The sequence below is a fragment of the Schistocerca gregaria genome, chromosome 3 (assembly GCF_023897955.1).
Source record: "Schistocerca gregaria isolate iqSchGreg1 chromosome 3, iqSchGreg1.2, whole genome shotgun sequence".
NCBI classification, from domain to species: Eukaryota; Metazoa; Arthropoda; class Insecta; order Orthoptera; family Acrididae; genus Schistocerca; species Schistocerca gregaria.
Genome location: NC_064922.1, coordinates 642950102 through 642969106, shown reverse-complemented (window position 1 = coordinate 642969106; position 19005 = coordinate 642950102). Strand labels below are relative to the sequence as shown.

Sequence of the window (19005 nt, the reverse complement as noted above, 5' to 3'; positions counted from 1 at the left end):
GACTCAATTTTAATTTTTTGTCGTCATCTCAGCCGTGCGGAGTGGCCGAGTGGTTAGGGGCGCCATTTCACTCACTGCGAGGCCCCTCCCTCCGGAGGTTCGAGTCCTCCCTCGGGTATGAGTGTGTGTGTTGTTCTTAGTATAAGTAAATTTGGTTCAAATGGTTCAAATGGCTCTGAGCACTATGGGACGTAACATCTGAGGTCATCAGTCCCCTAGAACTTAGAACTACTTAAACCTAACTAACCTAAGAACATCACACTCATCCATGTTCGACGCAGGATTCGAACCTGCAACCGTAGCAGTACCGCGGTTGCGGACTGAAGCGCCTAGAACCGCTCGGCCGCTACAGCCGGCTTAAGTTACTTTAAATAGTGTGTAAGTCTAGGGTCCGACGACCTTAGCCGTTTGGTCCCTGAGAAATCCACACACATTGGAACATTTTATAGTCATCACTTGTTTGATTAGCTGGATGTTGTCGCAGACAGTTACCCATTTTGGTTCATTATTCATTTGATTAGTTCGATTCGGCATCTCCCAAAATGGTTCAAATGGCTCTGAGCACTATGAGACTTAACATCTGAGCTCATAAGTCCCCTAGAACTTAGAACTACTTAAACCTAACTAATCTAAGAACATCACACACATCCATGCCCAAGGCTGGATTCGAACCTGCGACCGTAGCGGTCGAGGGGTTCCAGACTGAAGCGCCTAGAACCGCACGGCCACACCTGCAGGCCGGCCTCTCCCCTCTTGCCTTCCAAGCTCTCCATGTCAGAACAAAATTTATTTCTAACGTCCTCATTTATCTGTAGGATGCATTCCAGTTGTAAGGTGTGTATATTTCTATTGTTTATTGTCAAACCAGAATTTATGAAAGATGTTTATATTTTATTAATAGGATTAAGTAGGAATAATTAATATTTGTCATTTTGGGAATAATTGTGGTAGCAGGGAATGTCTGCACCAAAGTATTGTTGGCGGGAGAGACCGCACATTGATATAATTTTAAAAAGGGCGGGAGAGGCCGCGTATGGATAAATTTTAAGAACAGAGCGGGAAAGACCTTGTATGGATACATTTTGTAATGGTAGCCGGGATTGTCTGCACCAGAAAGCATTGTTGGCGGGAGAGACCGCACTTCAGCGTACGTAGGAAGTCAGTAATAAGAGAGATATGAAGCGAGTCTGTAGTAGGTCTGAAGTGAGAGGTTGAGACAAGTGGTGTGCCTGGCAGCCACCACCTATGATTTACAAGAGATTATAAACGGATGTACAGAGACATCAGCTAACTATTATAATAAGAGGAACTAATATTATTGAATTAATTCTTTTGAGAAACTCAAGACTACTGAAGGTATGTTTGTGCAGTGCTAGTTGTAAGATTATTGTAAAAAGTAAGTCCCATTTGAACGTTTGTAAAACCATTTCATTACCGACAGTAAATATTTGAAGAATCGTTTTCAGAGTATAATTAATTTTTGCCGGCGATGTTGCATTACTGATTATAATCCATCCCATAAACCATCAACGTAAAACTTTGCAAAATTTTATTGTTGTCAGGAAAAAGTTTACCTATGAATTACGTAACTTCAGTCAAATTAATTAAAGAATAACGTCAGCTTTGGTAATAAATACAGCCACTTATTATGACAGCCCGCCAGCAGCTAATTTAGTATATTAAACAGAGAATGAATATTCCTGTCGCAGTTCGATGTAGCTGTCAGATGGCGGTCTAGTAACAGTAAAAAAGGTAAGGAACAGTTTTTCGTTTTTGCAGGTAACGACTGAGGGCCACGACGACGACACATTCTATGTTTTGTCGAAATTTTCACCAAATCAGTTTTAATAAGCAGCATTTAAATTTGTATGCGAAGATTGCACTTCTTATTATTGAGAAAGAAAATTAATTTCTAAGGGAAGATTCCATTTGTTATTATTAAGCAGGAGATAGAAATCCTAACGGAAGGTTTCATTGGTTATTGTAGATGGGAAGGTTCTGTAACAAAAGAGATATAGAGGAGACGGGAAGGTTTCATTGTCTCTTTCTAAGACCAGGAATTTTTTACCCATGTCCTATTAGTGTGCTATTTTTCTGTGGCTGATTTCAACGTATTCGGTTCCTCGTGACTTCTGATTACTTATTATGTGATCAGGCCACATGAATTTAAACATCGTTTCAGATCACCACATCTCAAATGTTTCGATTCTCGTACATTCTCACAAATTTGTTTCTCAAATTAAGGTCTGCTTTTGACATTAGTAGGTTCGTTTTGCAGAGCACGACTCTCTTTTCCTGTGCTAGTCTTCTTATTATATCCTCGATGCTTCGTCTGCCACGCGTTTCTTTCCCGCTCTTATGCTAATCTTCCCTCATCTCTTCGTAAGTGCTAGACCCAGTCCTCAGCTCTTCATCTAGTGGTTAACGTTGGTGCCGTTATAGCCTGGCGTTCCGTATTCGATTCTCGGCCGGGTCTACATTTTCTCGGATCAGGAAGTAGGTGTTTGTGTTTTCCGTACCATTTCGCCTCATTATCATCCACGCACAACTTACGGAAGTGTCGTTAAATAGAGAGAATTCCAGTAGGCGACGCAAGTGCCCCAAAAACGATATATCGGCGAATAACTACACTGCACAACAGAATTAAAGGATCACTTCCTTCGAAATTCCGTAATTGTTTCCCACTGCAATGTACAAGTTTGAAATTATGCTCAAACATGCCTACAGTCTTCCTCTGTAATCACACAAAAGCGGGACGTCACCCTGGAGCTCGGCTACGCTTCAAGCGGCAACGTGTACACACACGCTAAGAGGCCACACCGCCGTGGACGTGTGACACGACGAGAATGTCGTCACCCCCTCTCACCCACTTTTCACCCCTTCTGTTGACTCCTCTGCTACTGAATTCTGAATGCCGACACCCAGTGTTGAAATGACGCGGTTTTATTACGGGTGCCGGGGAAAAGGTTTCACACACACCGCCGTTCAGAATCGACACCAAAGGGCATCAGAAGGTGGCATAAAGGGTATCAATGAAACCACCCCTCTCCTTTGGATCTTGACTTCCGCACGTTTCGCGGTCGGAAATAATAGTTATCGAGGTGATGACCTACAGGACGACGTCCTTGACAACCTCTGACGCTCCTGCCATCCCTTCTCTAACGACATTGTGGGCCTGCATCCCCACTGAACGTGATCGTACCTCTGTGGAATGCAGCGCGGCACGAATTATTGCTGCTTCAGACCCCGGTCAGATTTCGACGAATGGTTTTGAACTGTCCCTAGAGGTTCCAACCTATAAACGGAAGCAAAAATTACGGGCGAACTGCCCTCCGAAGGGATGTGTTCAAGTTCAATGGGGATGTAGAACGTCCGAGCGTGTCAGCGGTTTCCATATTCTCATCTATAAACTTCAGTGCTTCGTCAAATCGTATTTAACCATTCCATTTAATTTCTGCCTTTCTTCAATAGTTCCACACTTTCAATATTTACAATTTCTTCTTCTTTGCATTTTCTATGTTTGATTTTTTCTAATCCATGCAAACGAACTCTTTCAAGAACTTCTTCCTCATTTCTTGGTACGCTGAAGAGCCGAACAAACTGATACACCTGCATAATATGGTGTAGATCCCCTGTGAGTACGCAGAAGTGCCGCAACACGACGTGGCATGGACTCGACTTATCTCTGAAGTAGTGCTAGAGGGAATTGATACCATGAGTCCTGCTGGGCTATCCATAAATCCGTAAGAGTAGGAGGGGCTGTAGATATCTTCTGAACACCACGTTGCAAGGCATCCCAGATAGGCTCTATAATGTTCAAGTCTGGGGACTTTGGTTGCCAGCGGAAGTGTTGAAACTCATAAGACCTTTCCTGGAACCGCTCTGTAGCTATTCTGGACGTGTGGGGTGTTGCATTGTCCTGCTGGAGTTGCCAAAGTCTGTCGGAATGCACAATAGACATGAGTGGATGCAGATGATCAGACAGGATGGTTACGTACGTCTCACCTGTCAGAGTCGTATCTTGACGCGTCAGGGGTTCCGTATCATTCCAACTGCACACGCCACAAACCATTAGGAGCCTCTACCAGCATCAGCAGTCCCCTGCTGACATGCGGGGACCACGGATTCATGAGGTTGTCTCCATATCCGTACACGTCCATTCGCTCGATACAATTTCAAACGCGACTCGTCCGAGTAAGCAACATGTTTCCAGTAATCAACAGTCGAATGCCGGTGTTGACGGGCCCAGGCGAGGAGTAAAGCTCTGTGTCGTGCATACATGAAAGGTACACGATTGGGCCTTCGACTCCGAAAGCCCGTATCAATGATGTTTCGTTGAGTGGTTGTCACGTTGACACGAGCTGATCGTCCAGCTTTGGAATCTGTAGCAATTTCCAGAAGGGTTGAACTTCTGTCACGTTGAACGGCTCTTCAGTCGTCACTGGTCCCGTTCTCGCAGTATCTTTCTCCGCCTCTGCGATGTCGGAGATTAGATGTTTTACCGGATTTTTGATATTCAGGGTTGTTGTTGTTGTTGTCTTCAGTCCTCAGACTGGTTTGATGCAGCTCTCCATGCTACTCTATCCTGTGCAAGCTGCTTCATCTCCCAGTACCTACTGCAACCTACATCCTTCTGAATCTGCTTAGTGTACTCATCTCTCGGTCTCCCTCTACGATTTTTACCCTCCACGTTGCCCTCCAATGCTAAATTTGTGATCCCTTGATGCCTCAAAACATGTCCTACCAACCGATCCCTTCTTCTAGTCAAGTTGTGCCACAAACTTCTCTTCTCCCCAATCCTATTCAGTACCTCCTCATTAGTTATGTGATCTACCCACCTAATCTTCAACATTCTTCTGTAACACCACATTTCGAAAGCTTCTATTCTCTTCTTGTCCAAACTAGTTATCGTCCATGTTTCACTTCCATACATGGCTACACTCCAAACAAATACTTTCATAAACGACTTCCTGATACATAAATCTATATTCGATGTTAACAAATTTCTCTTCTTGAGAAACGCTTTCCTTGCCATTGCCAGTCTACATTTTATATCCTCTCTACTTCGACCATCATCAGTTATTTTACTTCCTAAATAGCAAAACTCCTTTACTACTTTAAGTGTCTCATTTCCTAATCTAATTCCCTCAGCATCACCCGATTTAATTTGACTACATTCCATTATCCTCGTTTTGCTTTTGTTAATGTTCATCTTATATCCTCCTTTCAAGACACTGTCCATTCCGTTCAACTGCTCTTCCAAGTCCTTTGCCGTCTCTGACAGAATTACAGTGTCATCGGCGAACCTCAAAGTTTTTACTTCGTCTCCATGAATTTTAATACCTACTCATAATTTTTCTTTTGTTTCCTTTACTGCTTGCTCAATATACAGATTGAATAACATCGGGGAGAGGCTACAACTCTGTCTCACTCCTTTCTCAACCACTTCTTCCCTTTCATGCCCCTCGACTCTTATGACTGCTATCTGGTTTCTGTACAAATTATAAATAGCTTTTCGCTCCCTGTATTTTACCCCTGCCACCTTTAGAATTTGAAAAAGAGTATTCCAGTCAACATTATCAAAAGCTTTCTCTAAGTCTACAAATGCTAGAAACGTAGGTTTGCCTTTTCTTAATCTTTCTTCTAAGATAAGTCGTAAGGTCAGTATTGCCTCACGTGTTCCAACATTTCGACGGAATCCAAACTGATCCTCCCCGAGGTCTGCATCTACCAGTTTTTCCATTCGTCTGTAAAGAATTCGCGTTAGTATTTTGCAGCCGTGGCTTATTAAACTGATAGTTCGGTAATTTTCACATCTGTCAGCACCTGCTTTCTTTGGGATTGGAATTATTATATTCTTCTTGAAGTCTGAGGGTATTTCGCCTGTCTTATACATCTTGCTCACCAGCTGGTAGAGTTTTGTCAGGACTGCTTGTCCCAAGGCCGTCAGTAGTTCAAATGGAATGTTGTCTACTCCGTTGGCCTTGTTTCGACTCAGGTCTTTCAGTGCTCTGTCAAACTCTTCACGCAGTATCGTATCTCCCATTTCGTCTTCATCTACATCCTCTTCCATTTCCATAATATTGTCCTCAAGTACATCGCTCTTGTATAAACCTTCTATATACTCCTTCCACCTTTCTGCCTTCCCTTCTTTGCTTAGAACTGGGCTGCCATCTGAGCTCTTGATATTCATACACGTGGTTCTCTTCTCTCCAAAGGTCTCTTTAATTTTCCTGTAGGCAGTATCTATCTTACCCCTAGTGAGATAAGCTTCTACATCCTTACATTTGTCCTCTAGCCATCCCTGTTTAGCCATTTTGCACTTCCTGTCGATCTCATTTTTGAGACGTTTGTATTCCTTTTTGCCTGCTTCATTTACTGCATTTTTATATTTTCTCCTTTCATCAATTAAATTCAATATTTCTTCTGTTACCTAAGGATTTCTAGCAGCCCTCGTCTTTGTACCTAATTTATCCTCTGCTGCCTTCACTACTACATCCCTCAGAGCTACCCATTCTTCTTCTACTGTATTTCTTTCCCCTATTCCTGTCAATTGTTCCCTTATGCTCTCCCTGAAACTCTGTACAACCTCTGGTTCTTTCAGTTTATCCAGGTCCCATCTCCTTAATTTCCCACATTTTTGCAGTTTCTTCAGTTTTAATCTACAGGTCATAACCAATAGATTGTGGTCAGAGTCCACATCTGCCCCTGGAAATGTCTTACAACTTAAAACCTGGTTCCTAAATCTCTGTCTTACCATTATATAATCTATCTGATACCTTTTAGTATCTCCAGGGTTCTTCCACGTATACAACCTTCTTTCATGATTCTTAAACCAAGTGTTAGCTATGATTAAGTTGTGCTCTGTGCAAAATTCTACTAGGCGGCTTCCTCTTTCATTTCTTAGCCCCAATCCATATTCACCTACTATGTTTCCTTCTCTCCCTTTTCCTACACTCGAATTCCAGTCACCCATTACTATTAAATTTTCGTCTCCCTTCACTATCTGAATAATTTCTTTTATTTCATCGTACATTTCTTCAATTTCTTCATCATCTGCAGAGCTAGTTGGCATATAAACTTGTACTACTGTAGTAGGTGTGGGCTTCGTATCTATCTTGGCCACAATAATGCGTTCACTATGCTGTTTGTAGTAGCTTACCCGCATTCCTATTTTCCTATTCATTATTAAACCTACTCCTGCATTACCCCTATTTGATTTGGTGTTTATAACCCTGTAGTCACCTGACCAGAAGTCTTGTTCCTCCTGCCACCGAACTTCACTAATTCCCACTATATCTAACTTTAACCTATCCATTTCCCTTTTTAAATTTTCTAACCTACCTGCCCGATTAAGGGATCTGACATTCCACGCTCCGATCCGTAGAACGCCAGTTTTCTTTCTCCTGATAACGACATCCTCCTGAGTAGTCCCCGCCCGGAGATCCGAATGGGGGACTATTTTAACTCCGGAATATTTTACCCAAGAGGATGCCATCATCATTTAATCATACAGTAAAGCTGCATGTCCTCGGGAAAAATTACGGCTGTAGTTTCCCCTTGCTTTCAGCCGTTCGCAGTACCAGCACAGCAAGGCCGTTTTGGTTAATGTTGCAAGGCCAGATCAGTCAATCATCCAGACTGTTGACCCTGCAACTACTGAAAAGGCTGCTGCCCCTCTTCAGGAACCACATGTTTGTCTGGCCTCTCAACAGATACCCCTCCGTTGTGGTTGCACCTACGGTACGGCCATCTGTATCGCTGAGGCACGCAAGCCTCCCCACCAACGGCAAGGTCCATGGTTCATGGGGGGATATTCAGGGTACACTCGTTAAACGATCATACGGAAAAAATCCCAAATCCCTTGCTACCCGGGAGATGCTGCATCCTATCGCTCGTGAGCTGACTATAACATCACGCTCAAACTCAATGAAATCTTGATAACCTGCCATTGCAACACCGATATAACAACTGTCTCATATGGGGGTTGCCGACCGCAGCGCCGTATTCTGCCTGTTTACATATCTCTGTATTTGAATGCACATGCTTATACCAGTTTATCTGGCACTTCAGTTTATAATACTATTATGTTGGTACATACACTGAGGCGATAAAAGTCAGGGTGTACTTCCTAATATCATGTTGGAACTTCTTTCGCTCGGGGGAAAAGACAGCCACGCTGCCTCTATAGCCGTTCACAATTACCAAAGTGTTGCCGGTGTAGGATTTTGCACACGAACAGACCAATCGCGAACAGTTGTGCCCCGAAGACATGACACTGTGTCATCCATAAAAATTCCATAAATGAACGGCTGCAAATAGTCTCCAAGTAATTGAACTTAGCTACTTTCAGTCAATAGTCGGTTCAGTTGGAACAGAGGGCCCAGTCCATTCCATGCAAACACAGCCCACACAATTATAGAGCCATCACTAGCAGCATAGTGCCCTGTGGACAAGCTGGGTCCATGGCTTTGTGGGTTCTCCGCCGCAATGGAACCCTACAATCAACTCTTATCAACTGAAATCTGGACTCATCTGACTTGACCACGGTTTTTCAGTCGACTACAGTCCAACCGATGTGGTCACGAGCCCAGGAGGGGCGCTGCAGCTAATGTCGTGCTGTTAGCTAAGGCACTCGCCTCAGTCGTCTGTCGCCGTAGGCCATTAACTCCAAATTTGCCGACGCACTTTCCTAACGGATACGTTGGTCGCACATTGATATCTGCCGCTGTTTTCTGCTGCGTTGCTTGTCTGTTAGCACCGACAACTGTACGCAAACGCTGCTGCTGTTAGCCGTTAAGTAAAGGGTGTCGGTCACTGCTTTGATCGTGGTGAGAAGTAATGTGTGCAATTTGGTATTCTCGACACACTCTTGACACTGTGTACTCGGAATAGTGAATTTCCAAAATGCAATGTCCCATGCGTCTAGCTCCAACCACCATTCTGCGTTGGAAATCTGTTAATTCCCGTCGTGCAGCCGTAACATACTGATACGAATCATCCAAGTAAAGCGAGAGCTGTGCCAAGACACCATCGCCATCTGCATACGTGCTTTTTGTCATGTCATTGTAGTCATCAATAATATATTCTCCCTCACTATTTACAACAGTCTGCCAACGCTGGGGTAATTTTTCGATTCCACGACTGTAGAAATGATGTGATTTTGAGGCGAAGAACTCATCGAGCCAGTTTTTGAGCCATTTTCATCCGGAAAGGAAGTTCCTTGATCGTTATTCGAGAGAGAGAGAGAGAGCGGAAAAGGTGAAAACTGGAGGGTGCAAGATCAGGTGAATAAGATGGGTACGGAATTACTTCCGAACCCAATTTCTGTATAGTGTTTTTGTCAGTCTACCAGAATGCGGGCGGGCGTTATCGCGGTGTAGCAATCACATCACGCAGTTCAAATTCAAATGGCTCTGAGCACTATGGGACTTAACTTCTGTCCCCTAGAACTTAGAACTACTTAAACCTAACTAACCTAAGGACATCACACACATACATGCCCGAGGCAGGATTCGAACCTGCGACCGTAGGAGTCGCGCGGTTCCGGACTGAGCGCCTAGAACCGCTAGACCACCGCGGGCGGCTCCGGAAGCAGCTAATGTAATATTTGTAAATAATGTATCATGCAATCACTAATATTATAATCCATAGCAGCGTGTTTCGAGGGTCCAGCTCCCATCATCTGGCATTTTCTTGATTGAGATAGCCAAACGACTGCCGAAATACGGCTATTGTTTCTGTTTCTAATGTTAGTTGTTTGTGCCAAAATATTTACGACAGATGGTATCGTTTAACGACGAATCCAAGGGGGTGAGATGGTTAATTCTTCTATTTTTACTGAACGTTAGAAGCAAGATGTAGAGGAAAGTTGTAACTCCGGAAGCAGCTAATATAATATTTGTAAATAATGTATCATGCAATCACTAATATTATAATCCATAGCAGCGTGTTTCGATGGTCCAGCTCCCATCATCTGGCATTTTCTTGATTGAGATAGCCAAACGACTTGTTTCTGTTTCTAATGTTAGTTGTTTGTGCCAAAATATTGACGACAGATGGTATCGTTTAACGACGAATCGAAGGGGGTGACATGGTTAATTCTTCTACTTTTACTGAACGTTAGAAGCAAGATACAGAGGAAACTTGTAACACCATTGTTATCCCTTCGAATAAAGAATCTTTGAAATTTCCCTCTTACAGTATTCACAAATATCGCGATATGGGCGATCACTGCAACGTGGCCAAGTACTGCAAACAATTGCATATACCCACGCTACTAGATAAAAAGAGCAGATAAAAGAATGGATACGGTCGTGCGGCAATATTAATTTAGAACGATGTGTCTCACACCGTAATTCCCAATAACTCCCAAGAAGTATTAAGGGACTTCAGGATAGTGAGAGCGAAACATGGAACTTCATTTGCGATGCTTCTCTTGTATAGAGCGCGCAGTGTGAGCCTGTCATAGGAGGGGCTACTTGAAATACTCAAATTAAAGCGCTTGCGGTAATCTTGTGGGACTTCAGTGCCTCCTCTGCTCATGGGAACACACATAAATATAACACCGAAAAGATTATAATATATCTAACTGAGAAAAGGAAATATGATGATACAAAAAGTCTTAAGCAAAAACAATCTTATTAAAAACATTTTAAAAAATGGCGAGGCCATATGAAGAGACAACCCATGTAGACACTGTGAAATATCGTAGGGTAAGCGTCACTAACTGCTAAGAACTATAAAAGCGAGGATCCGTCTATCATTCGTGAAGTGACCTGTTTATAAAATGATTAAAACCTACAAATAAGAGAGGCAGTGAACAAAATGTTCCATTTATCTTGACTTAGGCAAACCATTTTTTGTCTGAAAGCAAAACAAAAACTGTATCAAGAAAACCAGCGGGACATTAACCAGCATGACAGCCTTTATTGTTAACTTCGTTCCGTAGAAAACAACTACCTTCTCTTCATAGATCTTCATTGTGCTGATGCAACCCTTTAACTAGGTACAGTTAACTGAATGACAAGCGTGCGTTGTCATTGTATTCCCGTTTGTTTGCTGTCAGTTGCAGCAGGTGGACGAGTCGCACTGCCCTGAGTAACTGCACTACGCACTAGGACGGGCGGTTCAAAGTGAATTTTAGGCTACACATTCAATGACGTATATTTACGGCAGCGGTATACTGTGATATGTTTCTGAACTGGTCTTGAGGAAAGGAAGTGGAGTACTGAATAAAAGTTGCAGGGTCCTATTTAAAAATGATGAACCGGTGCTCATATCTCCGTGACGATGTTACAGAAAAAGACAGTCATGCTGGCTGATAACCGCTTAGTAGCTAAGCAACAACTGCACGACAAAGTTCTTATTATGAGGTTTGCGTGATCAAGATAAACTGTACTGAAACGTTGATCATTTAATTACTGTTGGTTGTTGAGCTGTATGCTTGAAACCAAAATCTACACTCCTGGAAATTGAAGTAAGAACACCGTGAATTCATTGTCCCAGGAAGGGGAAACTTTATTGACACATTCCTGGTGTCAGATACATCACATGATCACACTGACAGAACCACAGGCACATAGACACACGCAACAGAGCATGCAAAATGTCGGCACTAGTACAGTGTATATCCACCTTTCGCAGCAATGCAGGCTGCTATTCTCCCATGGAGACGATCGTAGAGATGCTGGATGTAGTCCTGTGGAACGGCTTGCCATGCCATTCCCACCTGGCTCCTCAGTTGGACCAGCGTTCGTGCTGGACGTGCAGACCGCGTGAGACGACGCTTCATCCAGTCCCAAACATGCTCAATGGGGGACAGATCCGGAGATCTTGCTGGCCAGGGTAGTTGACTTACACCTTCTAGAGCACATTGGGTGGCACGGGATACATGCGGACGTGCATTGTCCTGTTGGAACAGCAAGTTCCCTTGCCGGTCTAGGAATGGTAGAACGATGGGTTCGATGACGGTTTGGATGTACCGTGCACTATTCAGTGTCCCCTCGACGATCACCAGAGGTGTACGGCCAGTGTAGGAGATCGCTCCCCACACCATGATGCCGGGTGTTGGCCCTGTGTGCCTCGGTCGTATGCAGTCCTGATTGTGGCGCTCACCTGCACGGCGCCAAACACGCATACGACCATCATCGGCAATAAGCCAGAAGCGACTCTCATCGCTGAAGACGACACGTCTCCATTCGTCCCTCCATTCACGCCTGTCGCGACACCACTGGAGGCGGGCTGCACGATGTTGGGGCGTCAGCGGAAGACGGCCTAACGGTGTGCGGGACCGTAGCCCAGCTTCATGGAGACGGTTGCGAATGGTCCTCGCCGATACCCCAGGAGCAACAGTGTCCCTAATTTGCTGGGAAGTGGCGGTGCGGTCCCCTACGGCACTACGTAGGATCCTACGGTCTTGGCGTGCATCCGTGCGTCGCTGCGGTCCGGTCCCAGGTCGACGGGCACGTGCACCTTTCGCCGACCACTGGCGACAACATCGATGTACTGTGGAGACCTCACGCCCCACGTGTTGAGCAATTCGGCGGTATGTCCACCCGGCCTCCCGCATGCCCACTATACGCCCTCGCTCAAAGTCCGTCAACTGCACATACGGTTCACGTCCACGCTGTCGCGGCATGTTACCAGTGTTAAAGACTGCGATGCAGCTCCGTATGCCACGGCAAACTGGCTGACACTGACGGCGGCGGTGCATAAATGCTGCGCAGCTAGCGCCATTCGACGGCCAACACCGCGGTTCCTGGTGTGTCCGCTGTGCCGTGCGTGTGATCATTGCTTGTACAGCCCTTTCGCAGTGTCCGGAGCAAGTATGGTGGGTCTGACACACCGGTGTCAATGTGTTCTTTTTTCCATTTCCAGGAGTGTATTTATCACTAGATTTTCTTTCGTAGCGAGAGCAGTGCATTTGTATCAGATTTCCATAAATATTGCCTGCGATCGGTATCTACATTCTGTTAAACGATGTACCAGAACATCGAACAATATTGTACATGTAACGAAATTAACTGTATAGTACAGGTCCTTTTGATTTAGTGCTCTTATTCATACTGTGTGGACTTTTTCTATATCTATGATGTAAATTTAAATGTTAACGCCCCTCTTGATGTCTAGCCGTAATACAAATTCGTCTAAACCTCTAGGGACACCTTGTGCCGTATCTTGATATCAAACTCTATTAATACCCGTAAATTTGATAAGAGACCATTAAAACTGTATAGTGTGCCATTTATAGGTATGGAATCTGAGTACTTAGAAGATTTAGATTCTGAGTTTTCTGTTCGCGACATAGGTTTGAGAAATTGGAGCCTGTTTTATCCATTTACATTATAGAATATGCAGAATGTTTAACTTGACTGATTACTGTATTACGACATATACTAACAATATACAACAATTGTATATCTTTGAAGAACCCCAAGACTGTTTTATAAAAACTTGGTTTTTTTTAAGATTACTACGGTTTCTGATCTGAGTTGTGCTTTGCATATAAATAATGGGCTTTTGAAAACTCCTTTTGTAATTAGCGTATTAGAATTAATTGATACTGTATATTTATATTTTAGCTGTACATAAAACAATCCCAAATTATACTACCACACTGCCGCCTGGTGGGCTTATGGAACAGTTGTGTATACTCTGCATCTACATTTGACATGCCGATATCCAGTGATTTTCTCGACATTCACATGCATTTTCGTGATGTGACACGATACGTAGCACAGATAGATGCTATTACGCAAATTTGGAGAGTATAAGTTATCTTACTTCTCCAGGTCTATGGACACTTAATTTTGTAAATGTTGTACTCGACTTAGAAACTTATTAGTGTGTCAGCTTGAATCTGTCCATTGCGGATCCAGAGATAGCGACATAACCTAACCGAAACCGGTTGTGGAAATAAATGCTTTACTAGCGATCTTGGCCTTTTCAAGTTTTTCTTCTGAGTTTAACAAGATAAATGAGACACATGTATAAAGAAACATGCCCCTCACCCCCTGGTTGCACCTCTCCTCTCCTGTCCTTGCCACCTGCCACACCTTCACTGTTGTGTCCCCCCTACCCTCCTTCTCTACACCCTTCATCTCCTTTCCCAAGGTGGCTTCCATCAACTCCTCTTCCCGGATGATGCCCTCTCTCCTTTCCTCTGTCCTTTCCCTGGGCTCCCTCTTCCCCCCTTCCATCCTCTTTTCTCCCCACCTACCTTCTCCCTACCTCCCTTCTCCCCCCCCCCCTACAAGTCCTTTTGTATTCCCGTCCTCTGCCTTTTCCCACTCACTGTCGTGTCTGCCCAGCACCCCCGCCCCCTCTTACGGGTCCTCGTCCTCCATGGGCTCCGTTACCCCCTTCCCCCCTTCGTTTTCCTCTCCTTCCCCCCTTTTTATTTTCCCATCATCTGTCCAGATTCCCCCCAGCTGCCCTCGGCTGTGGTATGTCATATTTGCCAACTATTTAGTGCAGTGTTTAAGTGAATGTTCAGTGTTGTTCGTCTTTCAACCGTGTTGCGAACAGGAATCTCGCTGTCGCTGGGTGTGAAGTTTGTCTCTTGTGAACAGAAACCAGACTGTCGCCGTGTTTTTTAATTGTCTGTCTATTACTTTACCTGTCTGTTTGATATGTATTTTACTAGCATCATCATCCCTTTGTTTCTATGTTTTAAGTTCCACGATTTTTTCCGCCATGTTACCATTTAAGTCACCGATTTTATCGCCTGTTTTTATTATTTATTATCTTCATCTTTTTAAAACAAATTCTGCAGGCTGAAGAGCGGCATACTAAGCTGCTGCCAGCCCGGCCCCTTCGGGGGGAATCGAAACCCAATAAAGAAGAAAAAAGAAACATGTTGCTCTACATTAGGCCCGAAAAGCATCTAGCTTAAAATCTGCTGTTCTTGGGAAAAATTCCTAGTAATTTTGAACGACGGATCTACTACAGGCGTCGGGACCAGTAACAAGTGAAACTTTGCAGCAGACCCGTCAGCTGCACCCGTAAGTGTGGCTGTGGAGGCGTAGCGCGTCGCTCACCTGGGGACGGGGCTGCGGGAGATGCGCTGCTCGTCGAGCTGGCCGCCGTAGGCGAGGCTGTGCGCGTCCAGCCCCCAGCTGGCCAGCTCCTGCTCGTTGTGCCGGATGGCGGCCGCCGCGGACGCGTAGTCGCCGCGGCTCACGTAGTCGTGCCCGCTGGGGCCGGACTCCCAGGGCACATGGTGCTCCGTGTGGTACACCTCGGGCGGGTGCTCTATGTGGTGCTCCGTGTGGTGCACCGGCACTGGCACCGGCACCGGCACCGGCACGTGGTGGTGGTGGTGCGCGATCTGCAAAGGGGCACACAGACTGCTACACCGGGCTCACTACAGCTATCGCTTTAAACCCTTACTCAACGTACCTGTTACTTGTAGCTAAATCGCTGCGAGTTTGGAGACAACTGCGAAACTGACTGGTCAAACTAAAAGCATGTAACAAATATCAAGCTGGTATGGAGCACAGAATTTCAGTGCAACAGCACAAAGTGCTACATTCAGTACGCAAGGAAAGGTTGCAAATCAGTTTCTTGATTCAGAAGTCGCACTTGCCTGGTAGTTGCTTGTGACATTATCGAGTTATGCCTAGCGTAAGATGGAGACACTTCTACCAGCACATGTCGGGACACGACGTTATCGTGGCTTACTGAGGCTACAGTTCATCATCCCGCGATATTGTCGCTCGTGTTACTCAGGATCCGACGACCACCGCGAGAATATGAAGTAAATTTCGGGAGGATCAAATCCAAGGCCATGCAGGATCTCAAAAGACCCACGCGACTAGCGCCAGAGCGGACAGATGTAATGTTACTCGACCGCGCATCATCGTACAGCCTCGCGTCCGCGGCTCGTTGTCTAGTGGATAGCGTTGCTGCCTCTGGATCACGGGTTCCCGTGTTCGATTCCAGGCCGGGATCGGGATTTTCTCTGCCCAGGAACTGGGTGTTCAGTGTTGTCCTCATACTTCGATCCTCATCATCATTCGTGACAGTGGGTAGATTGGATTATGTAAAAACTGGAGTGTGAAAAAAGTGGGACATTGTACGGGCGCTGATGACTGCGGAGTTGAGAGCCCCACAAACCAAACATTATCAGCAGTATCATCATCCTACAGCCACGTCACGTACCGAGAGTCATAAAAGGGCCTTGTTTTGCAGCAAGACATTGCGACCACGTGTGGAGCGCCATGGGCTGTTTCCAAAGGGCGAAAATTATTGTAACTTCCCACGACAAGGAAGACAAAAGCGGAGCAAAAGCACACATGAGTGGCACTGTCTTGTGACATAACTCCAAGTTATGGTATAGCGTCACGATGGAGGAATCTGTGCATGGAAGCTCTGAGGAAATTTAATGTTGCCAGAATGCATTCTTCACCTGGCGTGATGGTACAGGGCGTCATGGGTACACATCTCCTCTCTTTCCCAGTTCCCTTCTACTGTACTGCATACGAAGAATAAGTATAATGTTGTCAATTGCTATTCTTCCAGAGGTTGCCGTTGTGGCCGAGCTGTTCTAGGTGCTTCAGTTCGGAACCCCGCGACTGCTACGGTCGCAGGGTCGAATCCTGCCTCAGGCATGAATGTGTGTGATGTCCTTAGGTTAGTTAGGTTTAAGTAGTTTTAAGTTCTAGGGGACTGATGACCCCAGATGTTAAGTCCCATAGTGCTGAGAGCCATTTCAGCCATTTGTTGCAGTCTTATAGGGTAGCAGTGCAGAGTGGCTATCACTTGCTAGGCAGAGCAGCTCTCGTCATTTAGGCTGCAACAGAATGTGACTAACAAAGACACTGCATTCCGCACTGGCTGTAAGTTTTCTCTTTTTTTTTTTCTCTTTCAAAAGTGCCTTAGTCCATGTGAAAGAACTTTTAAGTATTCGGCTCTTCGAGATGAACAGCCAGACCGTTGTCTCTCCCGCAGTCATTCGCTGTTTCGTACTGTGATCTCTATTTCAGTTATGCTTAACTAATGTACCTGGAGACTGTAAAGTGTTTTTGTTCCTTGTGTCTTTCGCAGAGGAATTACTGTTTCGCTTTGATGCAACAGAGATTTGTAACCTGTATTTTTTTTACCGGTAAAATACGTTTTAGCATCCGTACACATCATACTTCTATGTGATGTTAATTCCTTATGTTTTTGTGGCTTGAGTTTTGCCATCTACCAAGTAACTACCATGTAACTTAAACAGTTCACAGCTAACAGACACAAAATAGTTTATCTACCTGTGTCACTGCTGGATGTATCTCTGACGCCTTATATGGAATGTCTTAGCGCACTCTACAGGTCTGAACTCAGTGGGTCCCAACCAGTAGGTGTACAAAACAATGAGAAAAGTTTTCTTTTCTAATTTATCGATGATGTGATTGTTGAAACGTATTTCTCGTAGTGTAGTCGTTGTGTCACTAATAACCAAAACAATCAGAGGCCGGGTTCTTTCCCCTCCTTGAATTTTCAATACAAATCACCAACAACGGTGGCCGAAGACTTGTGTTGTAAGGAATCCTCTTCGTTCTTTCTAAGGGCTTGTCAGCGCGGGCGATAGAGTAGACAGACATTCGGGACGCGCTCTTCCTCTTAAGGTGAAAAATTCCCCAAAAATTGGGAAGAGTCAAAATTTGTCTACGACATGTGCATACAGAAGATAACGGAAACAACAGCAATAATGGCATATATGGGGTGGTCAGAAAAAGTCTAAAAAGCTTTTAAGGGAGCTGAAGAGTGGGTTGTGCTGAGAAATGATTGTTAAGAAATAGTTCGATACGTATTGCCGTTTCCAGGTTAAGTACCATTGAAATTAACCAATCAGGCCATTGCTTGCGCAACTTCAAGCGGCTCGCCGTCTACAACTAGTACCAGTTGTTCTCATAGCGAAGATAATAGCGCACGAGACTGCTCCGCCTTTGACTCGAATTCGATGCACGCTTACGTTCCATTTCGAAATTTTGTATCTGTTGTTCGGTTTCAGGAAACCAAATTTAAAACACGTTTGGTGACACCGTCTCTGGTAGGAAGCTTGAATTTGCGTGCTCAACGGCTTGACTGGTTAACTTCAGTGCTAATTAACTCGGAAAATGCGGAATTAATCGAAGTTTTTTCTTTACAATTATTTCTCGGCACATGCTACTATTCGTGACCACTCTGTATATGTGATTTGTTTTGGAGAAAGGCCATGATAATCTTTCCATTGGCAAAACGTTACAGATTTAGTCCCCTGTTCGGATCTCCGAGAGAGGACTGCCAATATGTAGGTGCCCATCACATTGATTACCACGCTACGAGTCAGAACACGGAATGTCAGAAGTCTAGTGTGGTACAGATAGTAAAAAGGCTGAAAAAGGAGATGAAAAGGTTCAATGTGGACAAAGTGGTGGTGAGTGAAATGAAAGAGAAAGAACATTAGGGTTTCTGGTCAGATGAATGCAGGGAAATGTCAACAACAGCAGAGGGAGTAGAAGTTGTCACGAATGCGGAAGAGAGATAGAGAAAGAGTTTTGCGAACTGTCCAGTGTTAGAATTATTCTAATCTGAATGGACAGCAAACAATAGTTTAGCTATTACATCAAGATGTCCCTGTTAGAAGGTAAGCAGATGGAGGAAGTATATGAGGACTTTGAAAGGGAAATGAAAGGGAAATAAAATTCAATAATTATAGGTAATCAGAGTACAGTACTAGAGGAGGAAACAGAAGATAGTGTTACTACAGAAAGTGGGCTTGATAGGGAAAATGAGAGAGGTGGAAGACTGGTTCTGCGGGAAAATTTCAACTAGTAATAGTGAAACCCTGACGTATTACCTGTTGGCATTCGTCACCAGCACCTGCGACTGGTATTGTCAAGGATTCATTCTCAGTGGTGGCATGGAATAGTTCATCTACTGCGCAAATACACTCCTGGAAATTGAAATAAGAACACCGTGAATTCATTGTCCCAGGAAGGGGAAACTTTATTGACACATTCCTGGGGTCAGATACAT

The 19005-nt window shown here is 44.5% G+C and overlaps 1 protein-coding gene across 1 annotated transcript in view; it reads right to left on the bottom strand.

Annotated features, from left to right (window-relative positions):
- LOC126354279 (uncharacterized) overlaps window positions 1-19005 on the bottom strand; it is a 149595-nt gene that overhangs the window by 72121 nt on the left and 58469 nt on the right. The window contains exon 3 of the mRNA XM_050003822.1: window positions 15042-15331. Within this exon, the coding sequence (XP_049859779.1) occupies window positions 15042-15331 (290 nt within the window). The remainder of the gene's footprint in view (window positions 1-15041; window positions 15332-19005) is intronic.